At 46.8% G+C, this 17,700-nt stretch overlaps 1 protein-coding gene across 3 annotated transcripts in view; it reads left to right on the top strand.

The window, feature by feature from the left end:
• The window catches only part of PRKDC (protein kinase, DNA-activated, catalytic subunit), a 270,531-nt gene that overhangs the window by 246,817 nt on the left and 6,014 nt on the right, over nt 1–17,700 (top strand). For all 3 annotated transcript variants that reach the window (XM_068237357.1, XM_068237356.1, XM_068237358.1), the window contains 4 exons: nt 5,645–5,716; nt 6,261–6,462; nt 12,203–12,391; nt 16,328–16,467. In XM_068237357.1, coding sequence (XP_068093458.1) covers nt 5,645–5,716; nt 6,261–6,462; nt 12,203–12,391; nt 16,328–16,467 — 603 coding nt within the window. The remainder of the gene's footprint in view (nt 1–5,644; nt 5,717–6,260; nt 6,463–12,202; nt 12,392–16,327; nt 16,468–17,700) is intronic.

The raw sequence follows: 17,700 nt of genomic DNA, 5'->3' as shown, positions 1-17,700 counted from the left end.
ATTTTTACACATACCCATGCTAAGTGGGAGAAATATCTCTGTAAATGACAATTGTTTGATTTTTTTACACACAATTGTCCATTTACATAGAAATTTCTCCCACCCAGCATGGGTATGTGTAAAAATACACCCCAAAACACATTATACTACTTTTCCTGAGTACGGCGGTACCACATGTGTGACACTTTTTTGCAGCCTAGGTGCGCTAAGGGGCCCAACGTCCTATTCACAGGTCATTTTGAAGCATTTGTTTTCTAGACTACTCCTCGCGGTTTAGGGCCCCTAAAATGCCAGGGCAGTATAGGAACCCCACAAGTGACCCCATTTTAGAAAGAAGACACCCCAAGGTATTCCGTTAGGTGTATGGCGAGTTCATAGAAGATTTTATTTTTTGTCACAAGTTAGTGAAAAATGACACTTTGTGAAAAAAAACCAATAAAAATTAATTTCCGCTAACTTTTGACAAAAAATAAAATCTTCTATGAACTCGTCATACACCTAACATAATACCTTGGGGTGTCTTTTTTTTCTAAAATGGGGTCACTTGTGGGGTTCCTATACCGCCCTGGCATTTTACAGGCCCAAAACCGTGAGTAGTCTGGAAACCAAATGTCTCAAAATGACTGTTCAGGGGTATAAGCATCTGCAAATTTTGATGACAGGTGGTCTATGAGGGGGCGAATTTTGTGGAACCGGTCATAAGCAGGGTGGCCTTTTAGATGACAGGTTGTATTGGGCCTGATCTGATGGATAGGAGTGCTAGGGGGGTGACAGGAGGTGATTGATGGGTGTCTCAGGGGGTGGTTAGAGGGGAAAATAGATGCAATCAATGCACTGGGGAGGTGATCGGAAGGGGGTCTGAGGGTTTGGCCGAGTGATCAGGAGCCCACACGGGGCAAATTGGGGCCTGATCTGATGGGTAGGTGTGCTAGGGGGTGACAGGAGGTGATTGATGGGTGTCTCAAGGTGTGATTAGAGGGGGGAATAGATGCAAGCAATGCACTGGCGAGGTGATCAGGGCTGGGGTCTGAGGGCATTCTGAGGGTGTGGGCGGGTGATTGAGTGCCCTAGGGGCAGATAGGGGTCTAATCTGATAGGTAGCAGTGACAGGGGGTGATTGATGGGTAATTAGTGGGTGTTTAGGGTAGAGAATAGATGGAAACACTGCGCTTGGGTGGTGATCTGATGTCGGATCTGCGGGCGATCTATTGGTGTGGGTTGGTGATCAGTTTGCCCGCAAGGGGCAGGTTAGGGGCTGATTGATGGGTGGCAGTGACAGCGGGTGATTGATCGGTGGCAGTGACAGGGGGTGATTGATGGGTGGCAGTGACAGGGGGTGATTGATGGGTGATTGATAGGTGATTGACAGGTAATCAGTGGGTTATTACAGGGGAGAACAGATGTAAATATTGCACTGGCGAATTGATAAGGGGGGGGTCTGAGGGCAATCTGAGCGTGTAGGCGGGCGATTGGGTGCCCGCAAGGGGCAGATTAGGGTCTGATCTGATGGGTAACAGTGACAGGTGGTGATAGGGGGTGATTGATGGGTGATTGATGGGTAATTAGTGGGTGTTTAGAGGAGAGAATAGATGGAAACACTGCGCTTGGGTGGTGATCTGATGTCGGATCTGCGGGCGATCTATTGGTGTGGGTGGGTGATCAGTTTGCCCGCAAGGGGCAGGTTAGGGGCTGATTGTTGGGTGGCAGTGACAGGGGGTGATTGATGGGTGATAGGTGATTGGCAGGTGATTGACAGGTGATCAGTGGGTTATTACAGGGAAGGACAGATGTAAATATTGCACTGGCGAATTGATAAGGGGGGGTCTGAGGGCAATATGAGCGTGTAGGCGGGTGATTGGGTGCCCGCAAGGGGCAGATTAGGGTCTGATCTGATAGGTAACAGTGACAGGTGGTGATAGGGAGTGATTGATGGGTGATTGATGGGTAATTAGTGGGTGTTTAGAGGAGAGAATAGATGTAAACGCTGCGCTTGGGTGGTGATCTGATGTCGGATCTGCGGGCGATCTATTGGTGTGGGTGGGTGATCAGATTGCCCGCAAGGGGCAGGTTAGGGGCTGATTGATGGGTGGCAGTGACAGGGGGTGATTGACGGGTGATTGACAGGTGATTGACAGGTGATCAGGGGGATAGATGCATACAGTAAACAGGGGGGGGGGGTGGTCTGGGGAGAATCTGAGGGGTGGGGGGTGATCAGGAGGGGGCAGGGAGCAGGGGGGGGGGGATAAAAAAAAATAGCGTTGACAGATAGTGACAGGGAGTGATTGATGGGTGATTAGGGGGGTGATTGGGTGCAAACAGGGGTCTGGGGGGTGGGCAGGGGGGGGGTCTGATGGGTGCTGTGGGCGATCTGGGGCAGGGGGGGAGAAATCAGTGTGCTTGGGTGCAGACTAGGGTGGCTGCAGCCTGCCCTGGTGGTCCCTCGGACACTGGGACCACCAGGGCAGGAGGCAGCCTGTATAATACACTTTGTAAACATTACAAAGTGTATTATACACTTTGTATGCGGCGATCGCGGGGTTAACATCCCGCCGGCGCTTCCGTATAGCCGGCGGGATGTTGCGGCGAGCGAGCGGTGACAGGCGCCGGCGGAGGATCGCGTCACGGATGACGCGATCGCTCCGCCCATGCCCTTAAATGGACCGCCGCCTCTGTGGGTGAGCCGGTCCTTAAGGGCTCCACTTCCCGGCCGCCTCTGTGCGTTAGGCGGTCGGGAAGTGGTTAAACATCTGCTTTTTAATCTTGTAATGAGGATGGAATAAAGGTGTTTTTTCTACTGCACTAATGGTGCCCAGAAGCTTTTCTCTCTAAACATCGCGGGAGCGCAGAAAGGAGGGAGAGCTGTGGACACAGCGATGGGGAAGGGGGGAAGTCTCCTTCCCTCACCTTAGGGCTCACCCTCTCTCTCGCTCCCCTGCAGATATGAGCGGCGGGTGGCAGAACACTTACTCCATTCACGCGGAGAAGACAGATCTGTGCTCTGCTGATCTGGTCTAGACTAGACCAGATTATCGGAGCACAGATCTGTCTTCTCCGCGCGAATGGAGTAAGTGTTCTGCCGCCCGCCTGCCTGCCGCTCATATCTGCAGGGGGAGCGAGAGAGAAGGTGAGCCCTTAGGTGAGGGAAGGGGGGAGACCTCCCCCCCCTTCCCCATCGCAGTGTCCACAGCTCTCCCTCTTATCTGCGCTCCCGCTGGGGGGGGGGGGGGGAGCACCTGGCTACATATACTGGGCACATATACCCCTGGCTACTTATACAGGGGACATATATAAAACTGGCTACTTATACTGGGTACATATACCCCTGACTACATATACTGGGCACATATACCCCTGGCTGCTTATACAGGGAACATATATACACCTGGCTACTTATACAGGGGACATATTTACACCTGGCTACATATACTGGGCACATATACCCCTGGCTACTTAGACAGGGGACATATATACACCTGGCTACTTATACTGGGGGCATATACACCTGGCTACTTATACTGGGGACATATATACACCTGGCTACTTATACTGGGGACATATATACACCTGGCTACCTATACTGGGCACACATATACACCTGGCTACCGATACTGGGCACACATATACACCTGGCTACCTATACTGGGGACACATATACACCTGGCTACCTATTCTGGGGACACCTATAGGCCTGGTTACTTCCACTGGGGACACCTATAGACCTGGTTACCTATACTGGGGGCACCTATTTTGGGGGAACTGCTGCCAGATTAAGTGTATTTTTGGGGAACCGCTGCTGCCAGATTAAGTGTATTTTGGGGAACCACTACTGCCAGATTATGTCTATTTTGGGGGAACCATTGCCAAATTATCTGTATTTTGGAGGATCCCATGCCAAATTACATGTATTTTTGGTGAAATGCTGTCAGATTACATGTGTTTTGGGGGGAAACACTATGGCAGAGCTCAAACTTCCCTGGCAGACCTTTTACACCACTGCTAACGTCATGTATATTTGGCCCCACCCATTACCTCGCCCACATTCTGTTGCATGGCCTCGCCCCTTTTTTGGCAGGGCGCGCAGGTCTCTCCTTACAGGGCGCATTAATAGTCTTTGTCCCCGGGCGCTGAAAGCCCTAGCTACGCCTCTGGTAGCCAACCTCCCTGAATGCAGCCGCAAGAGGAAAATTAACTCTTGCTGCAGGAAGGTAATGAGAATGGTAGACAAAAATCCAAGAACAGATTCCAAGACGAGTCGAAATGAAGTCCATGGACAAGGTCCATCAGTATCTAATCGCACCATCAGTCACTTTTTCATTGACAGTGGTCTCAGCTGAATAAGACCTATGAGGACTCCACTGTTGAAATAAAAAAAAAATCAATAAAGGAAGACAGGAATATGCTAAAATGCATATTTAAAAGTCATGCTTCTAGCCTTATACCAGTTTACTATCATTTTCTTCAGTGACATTTTTGGGGTTTTCTTGCCTATCTTAGGCAAATTAACTTATCTATATGTTTTTGGGCCTTCCAGATGGCCTCAAAGGGGCACTATGGCGAAAAATTGTAAAATGTAAAATATGTGCAAACAGACAAATAAGTATGTTTTTTCCAGAGTAAAATGAGCCATAAATTACTTTTCTCCTATGTTGCTGTCACTTACAGGAGGTAGTAGAAATCTGACAGAAGCAACAGGTTTTGGACTAGTCCATCTCTTCATAGGGAATCCTCAGCAAGACTTTTATTTTTTTTTTTTAAATATTCCCTAAAAAGGATTTAAACAAAGATGCTGGCCAGCTTCCCTACTCGCTACAGTTTTTTTTGCAGTTGGACAGAGCAACTGCAATTCACTAAGTGCTTTTAAAAATAAATCCCTGAGAATCCCCTATGAAGAGACGGATTAGTTCAAAACCTGTCACTTCTGTCAGATTTCTACTAATTACTGTAAGGGCCCGTTTCCACTAGCGCGAATCCGCATGCAGACAACGCATGCGGATTCGCATAGGCAATACAAGTGGATGGGACTGTTTCCACTTGTCAGTTTTCATTTGCATTTTTGTGTGCAGGATTTTTCTGCACGGTAGACCCTGCAGAATTCGCCTGCGTGTGGAATGCAGGCGAATCGCACGCAATGTATTTAATAGGGAAATCGCATGCGTTTTCCCCATGCGTTTTTTGCCGCGAATTCGCATAGGTACCCATGGTAATTCACACAGGCAGTGACATGGTTAAAATCGCATCACCCTAACCTATGCGAAATCGCGGCAAAAAACGCATGCGGAATCGCACCCGCATGCGATTTGCCTGCGGTGATTCGCCGGCGATTCCGCAACACAATAGTGGAAACGGGCCCTAAGTGACAGAAACATAGGTGAAAAGTAATTTATGGCTCATTTTACTCTGGAAAAAACGTACTCCTTATTTGTCTATGTTTGCAGGTATTTTAAATTTTAAAATTTTTCGCCATAGTGCCCCTTTAAGGAAACCCATGCAAACAAAGGAGAATGTACAAACTGAAAGCCTTTGTGCCTCTGTCATTCTATATATTTTTATTTTTTTTAACATGTAAGCTTATAATTAATCTACTGTATCAGGTACAGTGTTGTTTTTTTTAAAGTGCTAAGCCTCAGCCATTTCTGTTTTACAGAAACAATGATCGAAAATCCACAGTGCAATCTTTTAGGGACAGAGAATCTCTTGTGCCTGGAGACCTTTTACGGTGAGTAAGTGGTGCTTGATCTGCATCATGGTGTGCGAATTCTGCTAATAGACTTTTATAAATAATGATGATCTGATATTATATATCCTAATGCATACCCAGCAGTTTGCTCGGACGAAACCTGACATATTTTATTCTAGGGAAGCAATAATGGTTACATAAAAAGCAGCATAAGGCAGGTGATGGCTACTTTAAGTGATTGTTCTTTACTGTAAAATAATTGAATTCTGGTTTACAAATGAAGGTGATTTTTATTTTGGTATATGTGTATGATTAAGGGCTTATTATCCTTCCGATATGTACAAGCATTTTTTTTTGTAAACCGTGCTGATGAAGAATTTGGATTTTATAATCTCCTGCTGTGTTCTGAACCCACTGTACTTGGATTGTGCCTTGCTTGTTTGGTTCCTGCACCAGTGGAGGTGGCTGTTTGCTTTGGGGAGTGTATCCATTTTCTAATATTTATGCTAACCGGTATTAAAATAAAGACTTGTATGCATCTTGGTGGATTTTCAGTATAAAGTGTGATGTTTTTTCCTTGCAGACGAGCGTTTGTAAAGATGAGCACAACTCCTGAAGCGTTTTTGGCCTTGCGCTCCCATTTTGCCCGCTCCCATGCTTTGCTATGTATCAGTCACTGGATCCTTGGCATAGGAGATCGCCATCTAAGCAATTTTATGGTCAACACAGAGTCTGGTGGAATGATTGGTATAGACTTCGGCCATGCTTTTGGCACTGCCACTCAGGTAATAGTAACTGTTTTATGTGCCAGTTTGTTAAACAGCATTACATTTGAACTTCATTTCATTTGTTAATGGAGGTATTTTTTTAATTTTATTTGAGGGTTGTGTTATAGCAAACCTGAACTGAGAGTAATATGGAGGCTGATATTTATTTCCTTTTAAACAATGCCAATTGCCTGGCTGTCCTGACGAGCCTCTGCTTCTAATACTCTTATACAAATTACACATGAACAAATATGGGGCTTTAAATGAACACAATACAGTCTTTAATTCTTCTTGTAGTTATCTTTCACAATTGCGGACACATGGATAGACACAATTTCGGATTCCCAAGTACAGCAAAACGGTTGCCTGACACGTGTTTCACGGTACAAGACCGCTTCTTCAGAGGCATACAGTATACATATACATCACATGTAGACCCGCATATAGAATCAGACCGCAATCTGCGAAGCTATAAAGACTGGTGATCACCAGTCTTTATAGCTTCGCAGATTGCGGTCTGATTCTATATGCGGGTCTACATGTGATGTATATGTATACTGTATGCCTCTGAAGAAGCGGTCTTGTACCGTGAAACACGTGTCAGGCAACCGTTTTGCTGTACTTGGGAATCCGAAATTGTGTCTATCCATGTGTCCGCAATTGTGAAAGATAACTACAAGAAGAATTAAAGACTGTATTGTGTTCATTTAAAGCCCCATATTTATTCATGTGTAATTTGTATGAGATTGTATCAAGGGGTGGAACCACACTGTTTGGGTTTTATCTATAAGCGTTGTTCTAATACTCTTAGCCAGAGACCCCGAAGAAGCATGCAGATCAGATGTTTCTGACTAAAGTATGACTGGATTAGCCACATGCTTGTTTCATTTGTGATTCAGACATTACTGCAACCAAACAGATCAGCAGGATGCCAAGCAACTGGTATTGTTTAAAAGGAAATAAATATGGCAGCCTCCATATTCCTCTGAATTTAGGTGTACTTTAAAGCAGGATAGTGGTCTTTGTTCATTTATTTCATATCTTACGTTCAGTAATGTAAAAAAATTAGGCAATCCCATAAAATATTCAGGGTACCCTACCCCCTAGTAACTAGTGTTACCCCCTTTGGCTGAAATAACTGCAGTGAGACATTTCCTGTAGCAATCTACCAGTTTCTGACATCCTGCTAAGGAAAGTTTGTCTCACTTCTTTGCGAAAGAAGTCCAGCTTGAGTTCTCTTGGACAGCAATTTGCTCCTTGTACATCTCCCATGCAAGTTACAATTGTGCAGACTTTTTCTAATTGTAGCAGTATGCATGTTCACATCAGCAGTAGCAAGAGCCACCCGCACATGGCAATAATAACTCACTGTATTAGGAACACACGTTACCCCAGTAACGCCAATTGCACTATTGGGTAATGTGCGCTGCTTTCCTGATGTTGGTGACAGTTAACCTCCTGGGGACTGCCTAACGCCGATGGGCGTGGCCACGGCGGCAGCCCCAGGACCACAGATCGGCGTCAAGTCCTGGGGCTGCATTTTGCAGGAGATCGCGCGCAGGCTGTGTGTGCATCTCCTGCTCAGGGGGCGGAGCTCCGCCCCGCCTTTAGTCTCCAAGCAACGATTGCCGCTCGGGAGACTGTTAGACGGCGAAATCGACGTCTAATTACATGTACAGCACTGCGATCAGAAGCAGCGGTGTACTGGGGACAAGAGAGCGATCAGCTCTCATAGGGTGAAGCCTATGAGAGCCGATTGCTGTGATTGGCTGCCTGGAGGGAGGGAGGGAGGGGAAAAGAATATTTTTAAAAAAATAGGTAAATAAATGTAATTAAAAAAAGAAACATAGATATTTATAAACAAAAAACAAACACTGGGGGGGGGGGGGGGGGCGATCAGACCCCACCAACAGAGAGCTCTGTTGGTGGGGGGAGGGGGGGGGGAATCACTTGTGTGCTGTGTTGTTCGGCCCTGCAGCTTGGCCTTAAAGCTGCAGTGGCCATTTTAGTAAAAATGTGCCCGGTCTCCTTCCCCATGGGACAGTGTGCAAACCGCAAATCGCACATAGATGTAGCAAAGTGTACACTATGCACTTTGTCCCAAGTGAAAGGAGAGGTTTCTGGCAGCCCTGTGTATTTGGGTCTCTCAAAAGCAGATGTCTGGTTTCACACACAGGAGCTGCGCAGTAGCGTAGTTATGCACTGGCTTTAAGTCGAACACTTCCGGCGTAAGGGGGGACCGCAAAGTGGGACTTTCGCTAGGCAATATGCTGCAACACATCGCTCCAGTGTGAAAGAGCCTTGAGAGACTACTATCGTGTCTCACGTTCCCTACTCCAATAGCGAATGTGTTTGTGGAACTTTTCAAAACACTCCCCTATGCATAGGGCAGGCTGGTCAGGACAGTAGGGACAATAAAAAGTGGTTTTTCCATCCCTCTTACAGACACGACAATGTTTTCTTGGGGTGCGTTGACCTGGGGTACTCGGAAAGACATAAGCTTAGTGTCTTTCATGTAGCCGGCAAACTACATCAGGGGGATTGGCCACGGCCCCTCCTGGATACAGGAGTTCCGAAATGATCTCTTCCTGAAATTTAAGGAAGGATCCTGTTCTCCCAGCCTTACTGTTGAGAACAAAGCTGTTGTACATTGCCAATTAAATCAAGTAAATAGCCACTTTCTTATACCAGCGGCTGGTCCTTTGGGAAACTAAATAGGGAGCCAACATCTGGTCATTGAAGTCCACCCCTCCCATGTTTAAATTATAGTCGTGGACGGCGAGGGGTTTCTCAACAACACAAGTTGCTCGCTGAATTTGGACTGTTGTGTCTCCGTGAATGGTCGACAGAAGGTAAACGTCCCTCTTGTCCTTCCATTTCACTGCAAGAAGGTCGTCATTACACAAGGCAGCCCTCTCCCCTCGTGCAAGTCGGGTAGCAGTGAGCCATTGGGGGAAGCCCCGGCGACTAGGCCGCACGGTGCCACAGCAGGGAATTCCGAGTATCTTCAAATGCTGATAGAGGGGCACACTTGTGTAGTAGTTGTCCACATAGAGATGGTACCCCTTGTGGAATAAGGGTGACACCAAGTCCCACACAATCTTGCCACTGCACCCCAGGTAGTCAGGGCATCCGACCGGCTCCAATTTTGTGTCTTTTCCCTCATAGACCCTAAAGCGATATGTATAGCCTGTGGCCCTTTCACAGAGCTTATACAGCTTGACCCCATACCGGGCGTGCTTGGTTGGGATGTACTGCTTAATGCCAAGGCGCCCGGTAAAATGTACGAGGGACTCGTCTATACAGATGTTCTGTTCAGGGGTGTAAGCATCTGCAAATTTGGATGACAGGTGGTCTATGAGGGGCCGAAATTTGTGGAGCCGGTCATAGTCAGCGTGGCCTCTTTCATGACAGGTTGTATCATCATTGAAGTGCAGGAAGCGCAAGATGTCCTCAAAACTTGACCTGGCAGCAGAGTACATGGGCATGTGATGTATTGGGTGCGTAGACCAATAGGACTGCAATACATTTTTTTTAGTTAGACCCATGTTAAGGACAAGGCCCAAAAAGATTTTAAATTCGGAAACTGTGACCTGTTTCCACCGAAAAGGCTGGGCATGGGAGCTGTTCGGATTGGCGGTGATAAATTGTGTGGCCTTACGGTTGGTCTCTGCCACGACTAAGTCGTAGAGATCCTCGGTGAAGATCAGATGAAAAGCGTCTAGGGCCGATCCTAGATGATCTGTCTCCACCTGGACTCCAGACTGGGCGGTGAAAGGGGGCACTACGGGTGCGGCGGAATTAGGGAACTTCCAATGAGGGTTTGCCAGCACCTCTGGGAGCCTAGGGGTACTACGGGCCCGTGTTTCTGGTGGCTGCGACTGGGGTCTTACTGCACGTACCACCGAACCAGTTTCAACTGCCATGCTGGTGCTCGCCACTTCACCAGAGTCTACGGCAGTACTGATTTGAAGTCCAGGATGTGCTGCGCTGTTGGTGCATGCCTCACCATCAAAATCTGGATCAGCTCTAGCACCACTCTGCTGCCCTTGAGGTTGATCCTGCGCAACCTGTGGTCCACTGACATGGGATCGGGTACGCCTGGCGCTAGCAGGGACCACAACCTCGTCATCAGAACTATCGGTCAGAGAGTCACTGTCCTCTACAGGTTCATATTCTGAGCCGGATTCATCGGATGAGAAGTCCCAATCACTTTCACCCGACTCGGCCATAATACTGTAGGCCTCTTGCAGGGAATACATATTTTTTGCCATTTTGGGCTGCTAAATTTAGGGGGTATTCCTCTGAGACCACCCAGGAAAAAATGCACCTGTCTAGCAAATGGGAGTATTTGTTAAGTAAACAGATGCGATCGCTCAGTTTTGATTAAAATAAATAAATAATCAAAACTGATCTTTATAGCATCGCAGCTATTGTGTTGGTTTTTTGCAGTGATCAGAAAACAAAAATTTCTTTCACTTGGTGGGGCGGGCTGAACGCAAGTGCGGCAAAACGATCAGGCCTGATCGGGCAAACACTGCATTTTTAGTGGAGCCTACTCTAAGGTGACCCTAACGTACTTATATAGATCTGACTGCGATCAGTACTGATCACTTACAGATACTATATAGTACCAATGCTGATTAGCGACAGTGATGACGCTAATCAGCGACTTATTAGTGACTGCGGTGTAGTGGGCTGGGCGCTAACTACCTAACAAAGCCTAGCTAACTCACTGGCCAAAAAACAGTGCACAGGCAATAGATGTCACTCAGATCTCACTCAGACCACGATCAGAGCTGTGACAGGCGACCAGATATCAATCACAGTGCAGCTGTCAGATGCCAGCCAATGTAAACTCACAGGGCAATCACAGATGATCATAAACCAATTACAATGCAATCAATACATCAATCAATCAATCTGATGTCAAAAAACTGTGCACAGGCAATAGATGTCACTCACATGTCACTCAGACCTCGATCAGGGCTGTGACAGGCGACCAGATGACACTCAGACCTCAGTCAGACGCCTTGGCAGGGCAGTGAGGGGGGCTGTGGGGGGTGATCAGCAGAGATCGGGTGGGGGATCGAGCAGGGAAACGTGTGTGGCTTACTGAGCAGGGCTGCCGTCCTCTCTCCTGGTGGTCCGGGAACGCTGTGACCAGGAGAGGAGGAGGCAGCCAGTATAATACACGTTGTTTACATAACAACGTGTATTATACTCTTTGGATTGGCCCTTTTGAACGATCGCAGCCCGCCGGCGCTAATTGGCCGGCGGGCTGATGACACAGGGGGGCCGCAAGGGATGCCGGGCGATGTGCGCGCGCGATCACCCGCATTGTACACGGAAAGGACCTTACGCCAATTGGCGTTAGGCGGTCCTGGGGCTGCCGCTGCGGCCACGCCCATTGGCGTGACGCGGGCGGCAGCTGGTTAAATTTCGCAGCATTGTTAAAATTGAGATTAAATATCCAAATGTCCAGGGTTTCAAAAGGCATTCTAATTTTTGTCACATGATTGTACTGTTGAGGTATTCCATGTGAGGTAACAAAGGACCAGTCAAGAAAACTGTGGGCGTGTCACCTTCACAAGCTGGCATTCCACCCACCCCTTACGATGCTGGGTCGCTGTAGAAGAGAGAGAGTACTTTGAACAACGTTTGTGTTTTATAATGATGTAACTTGAACGTTTTGTTATAAAGATCAGTATAACAGATCAGAAGTGTTGTTTTATTCTTTTGACTTCTTTATTTCCAGTTTTTGCCTGTTCCTGAACTGATGCCTTTCCGCCTGACACACCAGATAATAAACTTGATGTTGCCTATGAAGGAAACTGGATTGTTTGATTCAGTTATGGTGCATGCCTTACGGGCTTACCGAACAAACCCCAATCTCCTCATCAGCACCATGGATGTATTTGTGAAGGAGCCATCACTAGACTGGAAGGTGAAAATCTTTGTTACGCTTTATTTTTAGTATATTGAGAAAGATAAATTATTATTATTTATTAGATTTATATAGTGCCAACATATTACGCAGCGCTGTACAACAAATAGGGTTACTAAAGTGATAATAGGGTGACAGCCAACATAATACAGGTAATAAGCAGTAAGACACACAATGCCACATTATATACTGGAGTGGTAGTCCCAATAATACTAGTTTACACTTTTCTGTGGGCAGGATGCACGAACAAGCAGGATACAAAAGGAGGGGGGGCTGCATCAGAGGCTTACAATCAAAAGGGAGGGGGTGGTGACAAGATAGGAATATGAAGTCAATCTTTTATTGGTTCCATAACTTATAGCAAGAATACCAACATGTGCAAAATTGTTTTTCACAAGTTCATTAATCTCTTCAGCCCCAGAGGTTTATACCCCCTAGTGACCAGGCCATTTTCTACAATTCGGCACATTCATTCTCTATTCTCACCAGGGCTGTGGAGTCGGAGTTTGAGTCAGAGTCGAGGAGTCTGAGCAATTTTGGGTACCCAGAGTCGGAGATTTCATAAACTGAGGAGTCGGATGATTTTGGTCCACCGCTGCCACCCGAATATTTTAAACGTTTTAGCATATTTTATCCTTTTGGCGCCTCTGTACATGTAATTGTAAAGGTGAATCCTGCACCGACAGTGCATCTGTGTGCCGCTCCTCCTGGTAATGTACTACCGGACCTGACATTACACTGTAGCCGGGTCCCATAGCTAGTAGCACAGCAGTTATTGGTGAGTCAGCAGTGATTGGTAGTTCCTAGTGGCAGGCAAGTAATGATATTCAGATTCTAGTGGCTGGTAGTATTTGACAGATTCTAGTGGAAGATTTGACTTGATGGTCAGATTTTACTGGCCAGTTAGTGACCAGTTGATTCTAGTTAGGCAGTCATTAAGTGACAAGCACTGATAGATAATGGGCTGCCAAATTATAGGTAGTGAGTGACAAGTTGGGAACTCAGCAGCAATGATTGCTAAGTTTATAGTGGGCTCCAAAATCTAGTAGATGATAAGCGTCAGTGGGTGCTAAGCATCAATTGGTGCAAGATTAAAGTGGGCACCAAGTTCTAGTGGTTGCCATGTTGCAGTAGATTCTAGAATGCAGTTGGCCAATCCCTACTACCCTACACTGCCTCCCTTTCCTACTAACAGGACTTGGGTGAATAGGACTCCTTAATGAGACATAGTTGATTATAATCTGCAGTAGACAGTGGGATGTGGGGAATGGGTGGAAAAACAAGGGGTGGGGGGAGAGCGCACTCAGGTTGTCATTCAATAAAAATGGCCAGCCGGCCGTGGAATATTCTCACCTGGATCTGTGGCTGACTGTCTCATACGGGGTGGCCAGCTGAAAGGCTTTGTCCCACTTGGACCGGGGACCAAGTCTTGGCAGAAGTCCTCCTCCACAAGGCGTGCAGACGATAGCCTCCTTCAGAGCTGTAGTAGCAGGCCGCTACTCTGGTATATTTTCCACCTAGCCTGAGTGCTGTGATGCCGCTATAGGCGGCTGCACGGTCAGGCAGTCGTGGATGGGTTAAGAAATTTGGGTTTAAACAATTTGCCAGTGCAAGTGTATGCAAGTAGGAAAAAGACGGCGGCTGCCGAATGAATCAAAAGTAAAAACTTTTATTGTAGCTAAGCAACGCATTTCAGAGGGCTCAACCCTCTTTTATCAGCCTGATGAAAGAGGGTTGAGCCCTCTGAAACACGTTGCTTAGCTACCCCGACTGGCTGCCAGAAAGCATGTGGTACTACACTATATGACTCCTGGGTGACACGGGCAACAGTAAGGGTGTCTTTGTGCATCTCCTGACAACCGAAGATACTAGCGTTAGTATCTGCACTCATGTGAGGTGCAGAAGCTGGGAGGAAAAGGAATGACCAGGACTATCAGCCCGAAAGGGACACATGGTACACTTGCTCCCCATAGCGGATTTGGGAAGATTGGGGGCGGGGTGATCATGGATACTGCTGCTCGTTTTAGCCTACAGCAGACGCTATTGCTGACACTTCCATACAAGATATTAAGGGAGGGGATGTAAAATGCTGCACCCTCCACTCTTAATTGTCCCATACCTGGAGTGTCTGCCAAGAAACGGCTTTGTGAGAGTGACCGTGTATAAGCAGGTAACAAGTAGTGTATGGTGAGAAGTGACAGCGGACGAGTAGTGATAGCGGATAAGTGACAGCGGACAACGAGTAGTGATAGATAGCGGATGATAAGTGACACTTAGCAGGTAACAAATAGTGACAGATAGCGGATGGTGAGAAGTGACAGCTAGCGGGCAACAAGTAGTGACAGTAGATCTGCCTCCATTGTGTGGCCAAGGGTCAAGACATTTGACCATTTGATAAAGAGGCAAGTGGATCAGGAGCAGACACTGAGCACCACACTTTCCTGGTCATGATAAATAAATCTTGTGAAATGTCATGGTGGAACTTAATGAGTAGATAGTATTTGAGCTATTGTTCCAAGTGGGGTGAGCCTTTACCTTTCTCAGGGAATCCAACAAAATGTAGATTGCTTCACCCCGTACTACTTCCAAGGTCTTCCAGCGGTTTGGTAGCTGGAATATGACTGCAGTTGTTGAATAGTATGGTTGGTGTCTGTGATTCTGTGTTGTACTATACTTCATCAAAACGTCTTCTGGGGGGTACTCGCCTCGGGTGGGGGAAGCCTCAGGATCCGAATGAGGCTTCCCACGCTGTCCTCTGTCCCTCGGGGGTTTCGCTACAGCGGCAGCGTAAATATTTACCTTCCCGGCTCCTGCGCAGGCGCTCTGGCGGCTGTAGGCTCCGAAGTAGGCGGAAATACCCGATCGCCGTTGGGTCTGCTCTACTGCGCAGGCGCAAGTCTCCGGCGCCTGCGCAGTACAGCAGACCAGACGGCGATCGGGTATTTCCGTCTACATCGGAGCCGAAAGCAGCCACAGCGCCCCCGCTGGAGCCTGTAAAGGTAAAAATTGAATCAACAGTCGGATCTGTCGGCAGCTGTTCAGAGGGCTGCAGCGAGACCTCCGTGGGACAGAGGACAGCGTGGGAAGCCTCATTAGGATCCTGAGGCTTCCCCCACCCGAGGTGAGTACCCCCCCAGGGGGGATCTTTTTGATGTTACAGTGTCTCTTTAAGAAAGATGGCTTAAATTGGATGATGATAAAACTAAGATCATCCAATCGCTCAAACTGCTTGCAAAGTTTTCAACACCAGGGAGTTAACCAGCCTGGTGCATTCATGGTCCAGGAGGATCTTGCAGATGTTCTCCTCAAATTATTGTCTCTCTTGTACTTCGTGTATTCTATTGGAGCCCGCGGCGATCAGAGACCTCTCCTATCTCTCACTGTTCCCCTAGTGCCGGCTTCTGCTGATCACATCATCAAGAGAAGCTGGCACTAGGAGAACAATACGAGATAGGAGAGGTCTCTGATCGCCGATAGATGAGGTGAGAGATGCTGCTGCCGTCTTTTATTCAAGAGTAGTAAAGGAGGAGGACACCAAGGGGAAGCGTAGGGGAAACAGGGACAATACAGAGAGTCCTCAACATCATGGCAGTTTGTATTGGTGGGCATTCATAAGTCAGGGACTCCCTGTATATGAGATGCAGTGACTTTTTCTTCCCATCTTGGGCTGAAAAGTGTGTCTTATATGCTGAAAAATACATTGAGTATGATTGGGACTGAATCAACCCATGTTGCATGTCACTTCAGGATGCCTTTAGTTTTGCATGCAAACTGAAATGATTTGTATCTTATTGACCTTATTCGTATCATATTTTTTTTAAAAAAAATGTTCCATGGAAAAGGATAGTCATGAGGTCTAACATTTCAGCTGCAATGTATGCAGAATTGTATTCCAGGCTTTTAATCTTGTTTTTGGTATCTTTTGCTCCCTCTCAGAATTTTGAAGCGAGACAGATGAAGAAGAAGGGAGGCTGGCTAAAAGACATAAATGCCACTTCACAAGGCTGGTATCCTGTACAGAAGATTAACTGCGCAAGACGGAAGTTATCTGGTGTAAATCCTGTACAAATCACATGGTAAGTCAATCACTAAGCAATATATACCTCTATGCATTATCTATATTTCTGTCTCTAAAAACTACCGAGAGTGCGTTTTCAGCTTTTTATTACAACCAGAGGTGTCCCCATGGCTGTTGTCAGCTGCTGAACCTCCTCCCATGCCGAATCAAATCAGTAGTGTAATAATTAACAAATGTAATGGCAATAGTAGTGAATAAATGAAAAACAAGCATAAATTAACAAATGCAATAGTATAGATAGAAAGGCAACACTGAAATTACACTATTGTACACACAGGGCCCTCATTACAAATAACATGCCTAAATGGAAGACAGTAAAAAAAGAGAATCCAGCTAGCCAGACCTGGGCCCACAGGGCCGGATTTGTACTTTTTGCCGCCCAAGGCCTGCTGTGACTGGCTGCCCCTGACACCCCCCTTCCTTCAGATCAACCAAGCCCTGATCACCCCAATCTGGATGTTCATGGCGAACTCCCAGCACAACAGCACTATTTAAATCAGATACTGAAATGTTTTATAATAATTTCATGAAAGTGTGCGCCACTTCAAAATGGTGCTGCTGAGGCATCCGATTAGTTTATAAGAGTGTACACAAAATTTAGTTGGATATGGGGGGGCAGTCTGCAACGGATCTGCTGCGATAACAATGGAAAAATCTAACTTGCATGATAAACCTGGACAGTGGATGCGTTTTCTACAGAAGTCTGTGGTGGAAACGTATCTGCTCCAGACTCCCACTGAACCACAGTGCACTGAGTGGACATTACACTGTCCGTTTCAGTTAGCAGTTAAGTGATCAGGTCTGAAGTCAACCTTGTACGGCCAATTGTTTTATGCACAGCTCTCTCCCACCCACCGCTTGGACGTCATGTACAGATCCCAGCCCAGCGATGTCACCCAAGGACCCAATCCCAATCCCTGACAGTCAATATCCATTACAATCTAATGGGTGGTCATGAGACCTTGTGCAGGGAAAGTGCAAAGTATACTTAAAGAGAATCTGTATTGTTAAAATCGTTCAAAAGTAAACATACCAGTGCGTTAGGGGACATCTCCTATTACCCTCTGTCACAATTTCGCCGCTCCTCGCCGCATTAAAAGTGGTTAAAAACAGTTTTAAAAAGTTTGTTTGTAAACAAACAAAATGGCCACCAAAACAGGAAGTAGGTTGATGTACAGTATGTCCACACATAGAAAATACATCCATACATAAGCAGGCTGTATACAGCATT

The sequence above is a fragment of the Hyperolius riggenbachi genome, chromosome 5 (assembly GCF_040937935.1).
Source record: "Hyperolius riggenbachi isolate aHypRig1 chromosome 5, aHypRig1.pri, whole genome shotgun sequence".
NCBI classification, from domain to species: domain Eukaryota; kingdom Metazoa; phylum Chordata; class Amphibia; order Anura; family Hyperoliidae; genus Hyperolius; species Hyperolius riggenbachi.
The sequence above is the reverse complement of the archived record's forward strand: the minus strand, read 5'-3'. Positions and strand labels throughout refer to the sequence as shown.